General features: G+C 42.9%; 1 protein-coding gene across 6 annotated transcripts in view; it reads right to left on the bottom strand.

Annotated features, from left to right (window-relative positions):
- The window catches only part of LOC308107010 (unconventional myosin-Ic-like), a 67,133-nt gene that overhangs the window by 29,552 nt on the left and 23,098 nt on the right, over nt 1-14,483 (bottom strand). Inside the window, exon 1 of one of the 6 annotated variants that reach the window (XM_080459093.1) lies at nt 6,928-7,214. The exons of 4 other annotated variants lie outside the window; for them this stretch is intronic. In XM_080459093.1, coding sequence (XP_080315219.1) covers nt 6,928-6,945 — 18 coding nt within the window. In that variant the 5' untranslated portion in view covers nt 6,946-7,214. Of the gene's footprint in view, nt 1-3,427; nt 3,674-6,927; nt 7,215-14,483 lie in introns of those variants that run through there. One more of the 6 variants, XM_080459092.1, reaches the window with a different exon arrangement.

Raw genomic sequence — 14,483 nt, 5'->3', positions numbered from 1 at the left:
AGGAGAATATGGACTGGTTGTCCCGACACCCCTGGAGGCCGCCATGGTTGTGGTTACACAGGTTACCTGTTATATTTCGTCTGCCAGACGGTCCACCAGCTTATCACGAAACCACAAAGTTTCACTTGTCAGACCAGAGTTCATTTATTTAGTCTTCAGAGTGTCAATAAGTTCACACACCTGTACAAATAAAGCCGACTATCAGAGGAAGTGAACTCTTGGAGAAGACCAAACAGCACCTTAAGTGTTTTCGATAGATGAGAGACAAAAGCATAAAGCGCAGCGGCTAACATGGGTTTAGGACCTGCAGAGGGCGCTAAAGCCTTCCTTCTGTCTCCTGACCCAGGATGGCTGATTGATGGAGGAATACTTTAATAAAAAAATAAAGAAAAAAACCTGCACCACCACCTGCACATCCCAACCTTCAACAAAGACTTCAACTACCACCTTCCTGTCCAAAGCCAAGCATTGCTCAGTCAGTAGCCGAAAAACAAGACAGAGGGCCAAAAAGCTATAGTCACGTAAATCACCAAGTTAACTACCCAATCAAGGTAACTGATGTAACGAAAATCAGTTTACCAACACCATCTCCCAAAAAAAGATTATTCACAAAATAATGTTTTCTTGTAAGAAAAGTTTTGTGGACTAAGTTTTCCTCACAGTTCTGCTGGCTCTTAAAGCGAAAGATAGATTCCTCTCCAATTGGGTTATTTGGTGTTGCTCCAGAAAAAGTTAATTCAGAAGTAAGACGAGTCTTTAACTCCTTTACTCACGAGTCTTTTAATGAGTCCTTTCAGTCTTTTTAAATCCTTAACCACGTGCACTCAAACGATCCACCCTTAAAACAGCAAATATGGACTTAGACACACCCGACTCAGCTTGTACCTCGACCTTCAGACTCTTTACACTGTTGGACCCGTCTTGTCAAAAGTTTGTGTTTTTTGTCATTACAGGTAAAACTCATAGACCTCAAGGATTCTGTGCTTTAGGTTTTCATCAATTTACAAAACGGCTACAGAACCAGGACAACAGAGGAAAACTTGACAACAAACGTCTTCAATCTGCTAAGAGAACATTAAACTTTCCGACGATCTGTTATCAGTTATCAAATTTAATCACAGCGTCTTGACTGTCATATTCCTGGATAAGTGAACTAAATGTTACGTGTCTTATCCCTCCGCTTCCTCCTCCTCCTCCCTCCAGTGCCCATGTCCTCTCTCAAGTGACAGCCTGAGCGAGCGGCCACATCCAAGAGACGCAGAGAAAGGGGGAGAAAGCAGAGGGATTTGATCATCCAGCCGGCCTGTGAACAATAGCAGCTCTCTCCTTGACCTTTACATCGCCCCGGGCGTGCTCACACAGCTCAGATGTCACACTGTTTATGTAAACCTCATTGAAGCCGTGGCTTTCAGCGCACCATACAGTGACACACGGTGGAAGTATGGATTGATGTGGATGAGAACATTGAGACTTGGCGGAGAGCAGAAACACACATGAAGCCAGGATTTAATGGAGACTCGTTTTCAGAATTCCCCCTCAGCTGGTTCGTCTGCGCGGCTCATCCCGAATCAGCATGTAAAAGTCGATGCCAAAGTTATTTTGCAATGCCGTCAACAAAGTACGTTTTGATAGAGTCCCAAAAACATGTCGCTCCATTTAAGACGTATGAATATGTTTTTTGGACTTTGAAAACTGCGAGCTTTGACTTTTTAAAACGGATCTTTCTTCCCCACCACATCTGGCAAAGAAGCTTCTAATCCAAGCAGAATCAGAATATATTTGATGAATTTATACATCATCATTAGCATTTTAATATTTAGGTGTAACACCACTTTCAGACTTCCAACGTGGCTAAATAAAATGTTTGCTTATGTTTATATCATATTATAATGTTTTCTACATTACAGCGTCTCTCTCTTTTAAAATAAAACAGAATAACTTTTATATATTCCAACAAAATCAACCAGATCTGCTCGTCAAATAAGAACAAAAATGTTGGAATCGCAACTAAGAGTGACTTTTTTCATTTTTTTGTATGTTTGTTTAAAGTGTAAATCACCAATGTTTTAGTTTGCATGATTCAAAGTTATACATTTGTTTTTAACTTCCATTCTCTATATTCAGACTGGAGCACATTCACGGTCTGACACAAGCCGTTTTAACTTCTTTAAGACAACCTTTTTTGTGATTAATCTGCCGACGTTGATCATCAGATGCTTGTAATTTGACACTAGCATCATCTTGCACATGGAACAGACAACTATATTTAGAAAACGACATTGTTTTTTTCCCCCAAACAGAGAATTAACTTCAGTCTGAAACTCAAACCATTTGTTTGGCAAAAATCCTCAAACAAGCTTTTAAGCTTGTTCATTTGACAATTTGGTCACTTCCAATGTGGAACCAAGAGAAAACAAGATGTGCGTTTTAGTTCTGGAGAGTCACAAAAAGCTTCTTCTGAGGTCCGTTTCATGTGATCGGTGCAATTCAGTAACAACAACCAAATGAGTGAGATGTGGTCTTCTGTTGATGTTCATTACTAAATGAATGTTTTACCCTTTGTCTACATTTTTCCGCCATGAATCAGCTGTCTGGCGCTGATCTCGCCCTCTCTTCTTCCCTCGTCCCGTCTTTGCTAGCTGGTCCACACAAAAGGGCATGAAGTGTAGAAATGCTGATGGATTTCTCAGACATGAATGCTGCTCTTGTAAAAAAAAAAAAAAAAATACTGTGAGACAAAAATGAGGCCAATAGTGACATCAGCAGCCAAGCAGGAGCTGATGGAAACCCGCTGGTTTGGTTGGGATTCAAAAGTGTTTGACAAAGCACAAACGACAGAAGGTTAGTCAAGGTCCGGTTCAGTCGGGCCTCTGGTCGATAACAGATCTGTCAATACCATAGAGGGCGAAAGTGAAACGCCTTCTGCCTTTGAGCATTTCGCTCCTCGGAGAGTGGAGCGGCTCTGTAAAGCCGTCAGACGGGTGGAGCGAGCTGGCTGCAGAATTCAACCTGTCTGCATGAAGGCATGAGGGCTAAAACAACAAAAGCAGCAGCCGGGAGGACTCCGGTTATCATGCGGGTATTGTTCTCTATTCACTTTCTGTAGATTTTCCTGAAACTATGTAAGCGTGAATAAGGAAACACCCCCTGATCTAGACTCACTTCAAAGTCACATTTTTGTCATTTCTTTCTGAGTTTGTATAGACGCAATAAAGCCTAACACTCCAAAAACTCCTCTGAGATTAGTAGGAAGGTCCTTTTCATTCATCCATTGTGGAAAGGCAGATGAGGACGTCCATACCTTCTTGCAGCATGTGGGCTAACTCTACTACTTAACGCTTTAAAATGAGTCTGACTCTCTTCCTCCGTTGAAGCCGAATCTTCACCCTCGCTTCTAATTTATCAAATGTTCCAATTCCTAACTTACGCGACCCCACCGATGCTCCATGTACGAAGAGGTTTGGAGCGTTCAAGTCATCGGGCTTGTATTCCAGACGTGATCGTCTGGTTTATGGAAACGACTCCGAAGCTTTATCGAATCAAAACTGCATCACAGCTCAGGCCTGACGCGGTTTAGAAAGTGACTCGTTGGCAAAAGCGAGTGAGGCGAGCCCAGCATGAAACTACCTACTGAACTCGAGTCAGACGTGCTGCATGCAACAATGGCAACTGTGTCAAGAATGTCTGGCTGCATTGTGCAGTCCTGATAAATGTGTCATTGCTGCGACGTCCACATCCGCTGCTGCAGGAGTGAGAGTGATCAGCCACATAACCATACTGATCACTCTGCCTGTCATAAACATGGGAAATGGTTGAGGTTTATCTGATGACACGAGGCAGCAACGCATCAGTTGAGCAATATATATAAAGAACTCATCGTGATGTCAACACATAGCAAAAGGCTGACTGAACTGTTCCCATGCCCTGTGCATTCGTGCTCTGCACATTCAAAATGATTAAAATTCGAAAGATTACAATTAATAGACAGAAATTGCGAGATGAGCCAACTAAAATCGGCGATGGGTACAAACACGTCAGCAGTTCCCACATTACCGATCACAAAGAATGGAATTATGGCGACACTCAACGTTACTCCATGTTTACCTCGCATCGTGCCGCCGTCGTGGGTTATTCTTCGCACTCAACAAACAAGAGCAAACATTTTTCTTTCTCCAGAAAAGCTGTGAACACTTGTATCGTTGCAATCAGATGTATTTTCAGCCCAACATTGTAGCCTTGATATTTTCTCCACGATTAGCTGAGAAACAAAGTGATAAAAAGGTTTATTTTGTCTTCCTTTCTTTGGCTTTGACCCACTAGTGATGTGCAAGTTAATACCTAAATATTAATTCTTCCGATGTCTGTTACTCGATCGATTCTCTACCTTAAATATTGATATTTACATTTTTAATTTCTATTTTTAGTGTTTATTCATAAATTTTCAGAGCTGGTATACCGTTTCCTGCCATTTGGCAGAATGACTCGGTCTTACTTAGACGCTAACCGAAGTGTATGAATGCCCCACAGAGCTGGATGACAGCTGACAGTCATGTTTGGAGCCGAGATGAGAAATTTTCCCAGGTCAACTGGTCTTGGAAGACGCTTCGTGACCTATCCAAGTGTCTTCATCATCAATGCTCCTTTGTGAGAACACAACGCCCCATCGATAATCCACGCTCTGGTCCATTAAAACCAAATCAAGGTTTTAAAGAGCTCCACGCCATTTATCTAGACTGGCTGGAGAAGTCGAAGGAAACAGTATGAAGCCACTTGGACAAGAGGCAAAATGTTTTGAAAGACATCCAAGTTGAGGCGACTCGATTCATTTGAGATGTCTCCAGGATAGACATTAAACATATGGCTTTTGGACAAAGTGCTGGGAGAGAAGATGCTTCTACTTGGAATTGGATTAGAAGAGAGATCACTGGAATCACATCTCAGTAATTTTGTGACTCGAGAAATACATTTAAAAAAGGACAGAATAGTTTCATGTCTTTATTACAATGCATGTAGCCAGGAGATGACATTGATCGTAGATAAAAGTCTGTATATCTATGGTTTTTGCAATACTTTCCAATACAGACTATGTTCACAGATTGTGTTGCTGCTGAGTGTAACCGCCCAAAGCTTCCCTCCTTACGCTGGTGGAAACCAAACAAGTGGGCCGAGACCGCTCTGAGTGCAGCTCTTGGTCCAGTTCCAAATCAACCGTGGTACGGGTCAGTGGACGTACGACCGAGCACAAGATGTGACAGTTGTTTGAACTGCTGTCTCCGTCCAGCAGATCCTTATTAATGTGAGGAATTCCTCAGTCGGCTTGGACAATTTCTTCAATTTTGTGCCGGTTGATGAACTGTGTTAAAAGTGCGTTAAGTCCAGCAGGAAGCTTTGTCGTTGCTCCTGGTTGCAGAGGCCTGGACCGTGTGGTCAGAGGTTTGAAAGGAAGACGATGCAAGAATCCAGGGAAAGTTGGGCTGACGAAAGCTTTGCACCTTTTAATAATGTTGTTTTTTTTCCCACAGTTGCATCATAAATGTAATGAGAGAAGTTCAACAAAGCTGGAAGGTTTCATCAGAGCTGCACGAAATTATTGCTGTTGAATATCCCAATATGACCGATAATAAATGAACACTGGACGTTGATGTCTTTGTGTCTCACGGCGCCGTTTCTCTTTTCAGAGCCGATTTTAACAAACGAAATGCATTTAGTTTATTTTTGATCACATGTGAATTTGCGGTTCCCACTCGCAGCATTTCACAAAGTCTATCTATCGAGCAGTGCTCAATCGGACTGGACTAAAATGTCAACATGCACATCCAGTGCTGTGGAAAAAGATATCCAAACCGACCTGGCCTGTTTTTTCATACCATAAAAACAATTCATCCAGCTTCAGTCCTTTGCAATATGTAAATTCTGCTTGCTAATATCACCATCACAAGAAATTTTCAAAATATTGTGGAGCAGCCTTCGTTTCCATACCGGACTAGAAAGCTAATCAGATCAGCTCCGTCTTAATGGTAAAATTACTGGACTTCAAATTAGATTATTTGAAGCTATAGAGGGACTTCATCGTGAGCTTGAACCTTGCTGCTGGACTCTACTATCCAGATTATTATTAGTGTCACACGAGGCAGACTAAAAGGTGCACATGTTTGCACTGAGTGCAGAAATCTGCTTTCATGTTTTGTTTGTTGTGTTTTTTTTCCCCAAACTTCTGTCGATAGTCAAACAATCTTTCTGCACGATGCCATTGTTCACGCAAAGCAAACTAAAAGCCAAGAATTTCTTTCTCTTCTGCTTTGATCTGCACCACATCACACCCAGACCACTCCCCCCTTTTCTTTTTAATTCATTAACATGCTCACTTTTATTTTCAGTGAAGGCCAAAAGAATTTGGCCGCCCGGCCACACAACACCAGTGTGTGACTGCCTCGCCCTCGGGCAGCGCACACACACACACACACACACACACACACACACACACACACACACACACACACACACACACACACACACACACACACACACACACACACACACACACACACACACACACACACACACACACACACACACACACACACACACACACACACACACACAGAGTGATAGGGAACAAACCTTTCCACATATTGAATAGACCCAACATCAACATGACAAATACAGAGTGGAGCTGTGTGAGGATGCTGGGCTCAGGGTTCGACTGAGGAGAAGGAGAAAGAGCCGCCAGGTGAATAACGGGTGTGTCTGGATTCCACTCTCACCTGAGTGTCCTTGAAGTGCAGGGGCACGAGGATCGAGGCTGTTACACAGCGACTACAACTTCTAAAGTAAATCTCCTGACATTCCTGCATGTCTGAACTCCACCACCTCACAGGTGGACCACAAAAACCCCCATTCCCAGCTCTTTTTACCCGCATGTCTTACCGTGGGTCTGTACTTCATGGCTCCTGCCCCCACCACCCAGCACTCGATTATTCCCCCTTTCCAGAAAGGGCTTTTTCTCCTTTCGCCTCCTGAAGCCGACCTTCTTCGACAGCCCCGGCTGGAAGAATGTGGCCTCCAGCGCCGCCGCGTCACGACCACTATTTAGCCGAGAGTTTGTTTTTAGAAGCTGGGCCCTCCGTCCTGAGAGCCAGCTGCCATAGCTTCTCCTCTTACTGCCGCTTGCACACGCTCAACACACCTCTCACTCTCTCTCTCTCTCTCGCTCTGCTCACCCACTTTTCTTACCCCTCCCTTAAGAGGAAACGGTCCCTGTGTTAGGTGACACAAAGCCCCCCCCCCCCCCTCCTCCCTCTCTTTCTGTGCTTTCCCCACATCTCCACACAAGCTTAAAAGAAATAAAAAGAAATACCTCTTTGCTTTTAAAAGAAGTGACTGCACGTCCTCCAACATGCACACATCTGGCTTCAGCCACCCCATGAGAAAGAAACTATGTGTCCTGAAGCCAAAGGGGTTACAAATGCAGGGGTGCCTCCATGCATGTAGTGAAGTAGTGAACGCAGCACACGAGCCAATAAATAATCACCTATTTGAGCCTCAGAGTTTCCTTTTCCTTCCCTCCCAGCTCTCGTCCACATGCAGATTTACAAGCTGAAACAGAAACCAGGCGGGCTGCCCCCCTGTCATAAACATGGCCATTGATGCTGCATCCCACCCCAAGCCTGCACAAACACACACACACAAACACACATCTTGCTGCACGCATGCATGCGCAAGGACAGCATCATTAACCCAATATCATTACTGGAAGGGTAATTACTCCAGACCAGTCCAACACACACACACACACACACACACACACACACACACACACACACACACACACACACACACACACACACACACACACACACACACACACACACACACACACACACACACACACACACACACACACACACACACACACACACACACACACACACACACACACACACACACACACACACACACACACACACACACACACACACACACACACACACACACACACACACACACACACACACACACACACGTTTTCGTCACTTCAGGGGTCTTCACATTGAAAAGCGTCACGGCTGTAAGTCAATGAGTTAATCACACTCTTTTCTTCATAACTGCAGAATAAACAATAAATATGAACTATATGGTGTGGTCGTAATCTAAGTTAGTGTCAAAAAAGTGAAACGTTTTCTGGTTTCTATAAGGTAGTCTGGGACCAATGTGTGATATCACAAGTTTGGGATGCCATAACAAGAGTAACATGAGGACGCACAACTATCCGAACCAAGAACTGAACTACATCCTAACGTTAACCTTATTTTTCATACACATGAACAAAGGTTTCCCCATCTATTGACATTACATTACCGTCTAACTGTCTGAGCGAACTGTAACCGTACCTCAAAAACTACATCTTAACCCCCCCCGAACCACATGACCCAGTATTTTGGTCCCCATAAGGTCGGTTGAACCCAGAAGTTAAGTTTCAGGCTCGACAAGGGGAGTAAAAAAAAAAAAAAAGTGACACACACACACATAAACACACTTGGCTGGGGCAGATCAAAGGCCTCGGCGGGTTAATGCATCAGCTTGTTAACACTAATAGCAGCTGACATCTCGCAGGCAGTGGGCGTGTGCTGCCCAGAACAAAGAGGAAGACACGTTTCCACTACACGAGCTGGACCGATACCGTTAACAAGGTTCAATCCGAGGGGCTGAGCGGAGTTAAGTAACCTGGTGGGAAGGAATCTGACTGGAATATTTCTCTAGAGGGAATTATGTGGTGGTTGTTAGGTCAGTTTGGGGACGAAGCCAAGAGCCTGTCTGACCTTGAAGTTTATTACAGCCGACGCGACTATTATTCCTTGTGCCAGTGACAAAACTAATAAAAGACAGTTTACATTACTACGAAATGAAAAAACATTATCCATACTTTAAAGATCAGTTAGGATCGGTACAGGGAAGGGTAACACACAATTATTTGTGTCCCATAAATGCAGACATGGAATGACATTAAAACACAGTAGAAACTAAGCTGCATGCTATCAGGTAAAAGTCTAATGGACTTCGAGTGACATGATCGCGGTACGCAGGGGATATTAACGTCTCTGTGCTTTGAGATTTCTTCTTCTCCCAAATAACAGTGCCGTTTCTCTTGCCCCCGAATTCACTTTATTTTCCCCCGTCCCCGACACAGTTTGTCATGTAAAACACCCAACATGTACCTCGTGGGCGAGCGTTGAGTGCAGCAGGACGTCTTCTGATTATTCAAATAAGTTTGAATGAATGCACAGTGCATGGAAACTATTTATTCAGTCCAGACAGGCTGTTGTGATATTTATACCCCGCGTGTTGGTACTGGAGCGATACATTTGCAATATGTTATGCAGCCCTAGTAGCAACCGTATGTAGACGATCTTTCTGGTCATGTGACAGATTCCATTCTTATGATAAAAAAAACAAAACACTATTTCCACCTGTTCTCGATATCCATGATGAGGGTCAAACTGTCAAATTACAACTAATCACATCCTCCAAAAACACCTTTTTTTATTAAAGTAACTGTAAGGAAACGCTAAACAGAAGCAGAGTGTGCGCCACAGTCTCCCTGCAGAGATCAGATAGAACATGAGGAACATCCTGGTCCGAGCTGGAAGACGTTCCAGGGGCTTCAGAGAGCCGCCGCAGCAGGAGGAAGCCCACTTTACCAGCCTCATTAGCATGACTCGCTCCTTCCTGCACATCTGAGGGAGCGAGCTCGTAAATTCAAGGCATTAGCAAGACATGGGAGCTGGATTTGCTTTCTACTGACACACAACTAATCAGCCCAAAGGTTTAAGACCAACCCTGTGTGTGTGTGTGTGTGTGTGGGAGAGAGGGTTTTTAAGGTTAACAATGGAGGAGAGAAGGTAAATGAGGAAAAAAATTATAAAATGTGAAGATAAAAGTCCGTAACCTGCAGCTACATGTAGAAGATATATGGAAGCAACCGGAGCATTTATGAAAAGTTCCACCTGTTTTTCAAAAGGTTGTGCTTTCAGTGGTTCCGTGAACACACACCCAAAGTGCAACAAAAGTTTTCATATGAAATTGTTTCCGTGTAAATAGCCAATTCTGAAAATTAGCCTCGTCAAAATGTACAGAAGTGTTTAAACAGAGCGAAGTGATAAAAAGGTTAAATGGTTAAAATGTCTAAAACAGCATTAAAAAAGGGGCTAAAAACTGTAAAAAGTATCTAGAAAGTCAAATTAGCTAAAGTACTTAAAATTGCAAGCAAAGAGTTAAAACAGCTCAAATTGTTAGAAAGCCAGCAAGAGCTGAAGTGGTAAAAAGAAAATGGCCAAAATGTCAATTAAATTCTAAACTGTCTAAAGCTGTTAAAATAGCTGAAACAAATCAAATGACTAAAATAGAAATAACAGCTAAAGTGAAGTTGCTATAAAATACTTAAAACCATTAAATCGACTGAAAATGACTTTACAAAAAGAGGAAATCATTAAAAATGTGATAATGCGCCCTGTTCTAAATCAAAATCATGAAACTTCATGAATAAGACACACTTTTTGCATGCATATTAAAACTGTTTTTAACTTTATGAGCTGTGTTACACTGACTTAAAAGCTTCAACACGTTTTGTTGCTCCAGATGACTTTTATTTGCTGGAAAGTTTCAAAAACGTCTGTGCAAGTCATAAAAGTTGCCTCCTGCTGTGGAAGACGCCCCGGCTCCTCCCTCCTCATTCAGCCAAGGTCGTGCCTGGAATCACTTCTCCGTCGAGTTCTCCCTGCAGACGGCAGGAACTCCTCAACGTCTTTCAGTCAACACAGAGTTGTAAAGTTTGAGAAAACAGATTGCAGCATGTGCATTAGTGCAGCGACATGAAGCTTCAGAGCTTCACACACACTCTCTCTCTCTCCCCCACTGCGCCCCCTACTGGCCACCTCCAACACAGACCCACGACATGTTGTGCTGCAGCAGAGATAAGAGACTAAAGTTGCACCGAGGTTTGATGCCAGCACAGTACGAGCGCAGGAATCCGAGTAATGTTTTCCAGACGCTCGGTCCGCACGCTGCAGCCCAACAACAGGAAATGAGCTCCTGTGAAGACGCTCGGCCGGGCTCTCTTCGGCTCTCTCCGGCTCTCCGAGCAAGCGTGCACTTCACTCTTGTGCTTGTTTCTGCAGGCTCATGCTGAGGCAGCACGTTGGACGGAGGAGGGATCTGACCACCAGGATCAGCCTCAGCTGGCAGACTTTAACCCCTTCACCATCCATCTTCCACATCCAGACCACACGTGAACGCCCAACCTTTACACAACGGTCAGATTTCATGATGTCAGTTTTGACCAAGGTCAAAGATTCTTACATATCAAGATTGTATAAATAGCTCCTATGATAAAGTCTTACAGAATGTTTCCAGCTTACACAACGCTGTTTCTTTGGCTAAAAACACTTCCTGTCATGGATTGTTTTACATTATGCATGAAAACGTAACGGTCAAATTTGACCTGGAAAAGACTCGGTGCACAAAACCCACTTCAACAAAAACATAAACATGTTTTACTAATTATTTTTTTGTATTTTATGTGACTTGGAAACAGGGTATGAAATTTCAGGATAAAAAAAAATGCAATTCTGTTATTTTTACTGTTGTCAAATAGAGTAAATATTGACCTGAATAGTGTGTAAAGCATAAACTTCCTGTATATTGTTGGCTGTTGGCTTTAAATAAGGCTATACACGTTGACCACATGTTTTTTTTTTTTTTTTTAAATAGTTTGAGCATTCATGAAGGACTTAAATCTGAGCTTCTCCTCTCAGTTTACACAAACTCATCCTGGTCAGTTGCTTCGGGTAGCAGCAGAACAAACAAAGAGGCAGGTGTCTAGTTACATGCAGGTGGAGGGTTTGGTGCTAAAGAATTAGAAGTTTCCTCAAACTGAAACGATCAGAATCAAGATAGAATCCAACAAGCTTGCTTTATTGCAGCAAGACCAGAAGGGTTACGATTCATAGCATAAAAACAAAAAAAAAGTATTTAAATGCGTAATTTTTTTGTTTTTTGACACTCAAATATTGAATGTTTCTTTGTATACAGACTAGGTCAATATATAATATAGTGGAAATGTATTACATGTCATATGTGAGGTCATTAGACAAATCAGTACAGCAAGCATAGCATGCAGCATTGAACGGAGCCGATGAGGCTGGCGTCAAATGACAAACGCGACACGCTGTATGCGAGCCGGCTGTGTTTGATAAGGAGGAGCTCTCGCATGTGGACGGGACGAAAAGGTGAAACAAGGAGCTGAATTAACAACTTGACAGAAGGACAATGCGCCATTTTTAAAAGGGTAAAGTGACAAAACGAAACCTGGGCAGAAACAACCGCACGTCCCAGAAAAAAATAACAAGCGTTATCAGCCGATAGCGACCGGCACCAGATGGAGCATGCCCGTGTAACCGCCCTCCACTGCTCCCACACACCGGCGGAGGCTACAATACAGCACATTCACTCTTTTATGACTCAAAATCTATAAATGATGCGACATAAAAGCACTACGAGGGGCATAAAGCCATGGAAACAATACAAACATTGTTGTGTAACTGCCATCGGACCATCGGTGGAGTTCTTCAAGTACGATCCATGATGCACAACAACCGGTTATGATGGCCAGCACGGCCGGCGTGCGTCACATTTATTATATTTGAACAAGAGTGTAGAGCTATAGTGTGTCCATTATTGCAGTACGTGTCTTTCCCTGTGTCTAGATCAAACATTTCATTTAAATTGCTTGGGAAGAATCAGGGAATGGCGCTTGATTCGAACTCCGTGGGAAATATAACTGGGAACTTGCACCCTCTCCTCTTAAATTCTTCTTCCCTCTCTCACTTCCTCTTCGCTGAAGTTTGTTCAGAGTTATCTTGGATATATATATAGATGTTTTCCACTCTCCCTGCGCGGCCCTCTGGCCCAGGAAGACGGCTTGGGAAATTGTTGTGGGGTAACATCATGCCACGATAATCTGCAGTGTTTTAGAGTCCGGTGAAGTATCTCAGTACCTCAGGGTGATTTCAATACAACAGAAGTAGTGAAAACAGATTCCTGCGACTAAATGGACCAACAACAAAGGGTATTTGTCCAACAGTAGAATTTTCCTCCCATCTATTGTACAACACTCTAAATGCAGTGGGCACTCTCTTAGCAGGGAAATTCTCTGCTCGAGAAATTATGTTCACATGAAAGCAACATGTCCGAGCTGCACATATATGTATTTCTCAATATATTATAAGTCCATGCCGGTGAGTGTTGAAGTTGCAATATGGCCATTTGCACAATATCTTTTGTGTCACATCTCCTGGCGTTACGGCGGACTGAAGGACATGAGTCACTGCTCAACCTGCAGAGTGCTGATCTGCAAGACTTCCCACTCGTTCCATTCAGCTTCAGGATTCAAACACTGATGTGGTAACGTTGCGTAACCTTTCCTTCCTCACGCCGCTCCGCGGCATCTCGTCCATTCACCACTGCTGGGGTGGGGGTTACGATCAGCTAGAGTGCGGCGGCGGCTGCTCCATGTCCGAAACATGGCTGGAAAAGCGACGCGCCAACGCTGCATTGGTCCGCGCACGTCATGACTGATGATCATTGAAGCTGTGAATCAATTAGTCCGATCGTCTTTCATGACCTTATTAAGAGTGGAAGTGAAACAATCAATCATCGTCACGTGGCTTTAAGCTGAGTGACTGTGTGTAATTGTGTTGTTGATCTTCCGTGATGAAGTTTAAAAGTGACAGTTTCATCTTTCTGCACCTTTTTGTTCAAACCGACACTGAGAATTTTATTAGTTCTTTAACAGGATTGGTCCAGCCGCCGTGAGGATCAGCTGGAAGTGTGCCAATTCATCTTTTGATTCATTTACATGCTTATCATCTCAAGCAAGTATTTGATGATGTCTTATGGACAGATTCAGTTATCCATTGAAGTATTTAACGAAGGCATCATTTTCTCATCTTTTATAAAGCTTGTTATTTTCATTTGATGTTATTATTTGAACATTTAATGTCTATACTTCTTATCTGCCAACTTGTATTCTGAGCTTTCATCCTTGTGCTCAGGCATTCTATTGGCTGCTTTTGTTTCCCAGTTAAAGCGTCTGTGTTTTGAGTTTTTGTGCTTTTATGAGGCTGTGGTTCGAGTCTCATTCTGGATTTTTTTTATATTGTTCTGTGTGAAGCAGTTTGTGTTGTATTCTGGATTAAAAATGCGAATGAAGTTTGATGGATTTAAACTGTGTGGGTATGTCAGATCACATAAGTTTGACTTGTTAAAGTCAAAAAAAGTTAACAAATAAAAAATTACCAAAGATAAAGTTCAGATGCTCAAGCTTGAGTTTAAAATGTTCATATTAAAGCGTCATATTTATATTTAATTTTAAAAGAAAACCTCATTGAAACAGCTTCTTTCTTGAATTAATGTCACTAACGTGTAGT

Source organism: Lipophrys pholis, assembly GCF_963383615.2.
Source record: "Lipophrys pholis genome assembly, chromosome: 3".
NCBI lineage: Eukaryota > Metazoa > Chordata > Actinopteri > Blenniiformes > Blenniidae > Lipophrys > Lipophrys pholis.
Note: the sequence above shows the minus strand (reverse complement) of the source record. Positions and strands in the feature narration are given on the sequence as shown.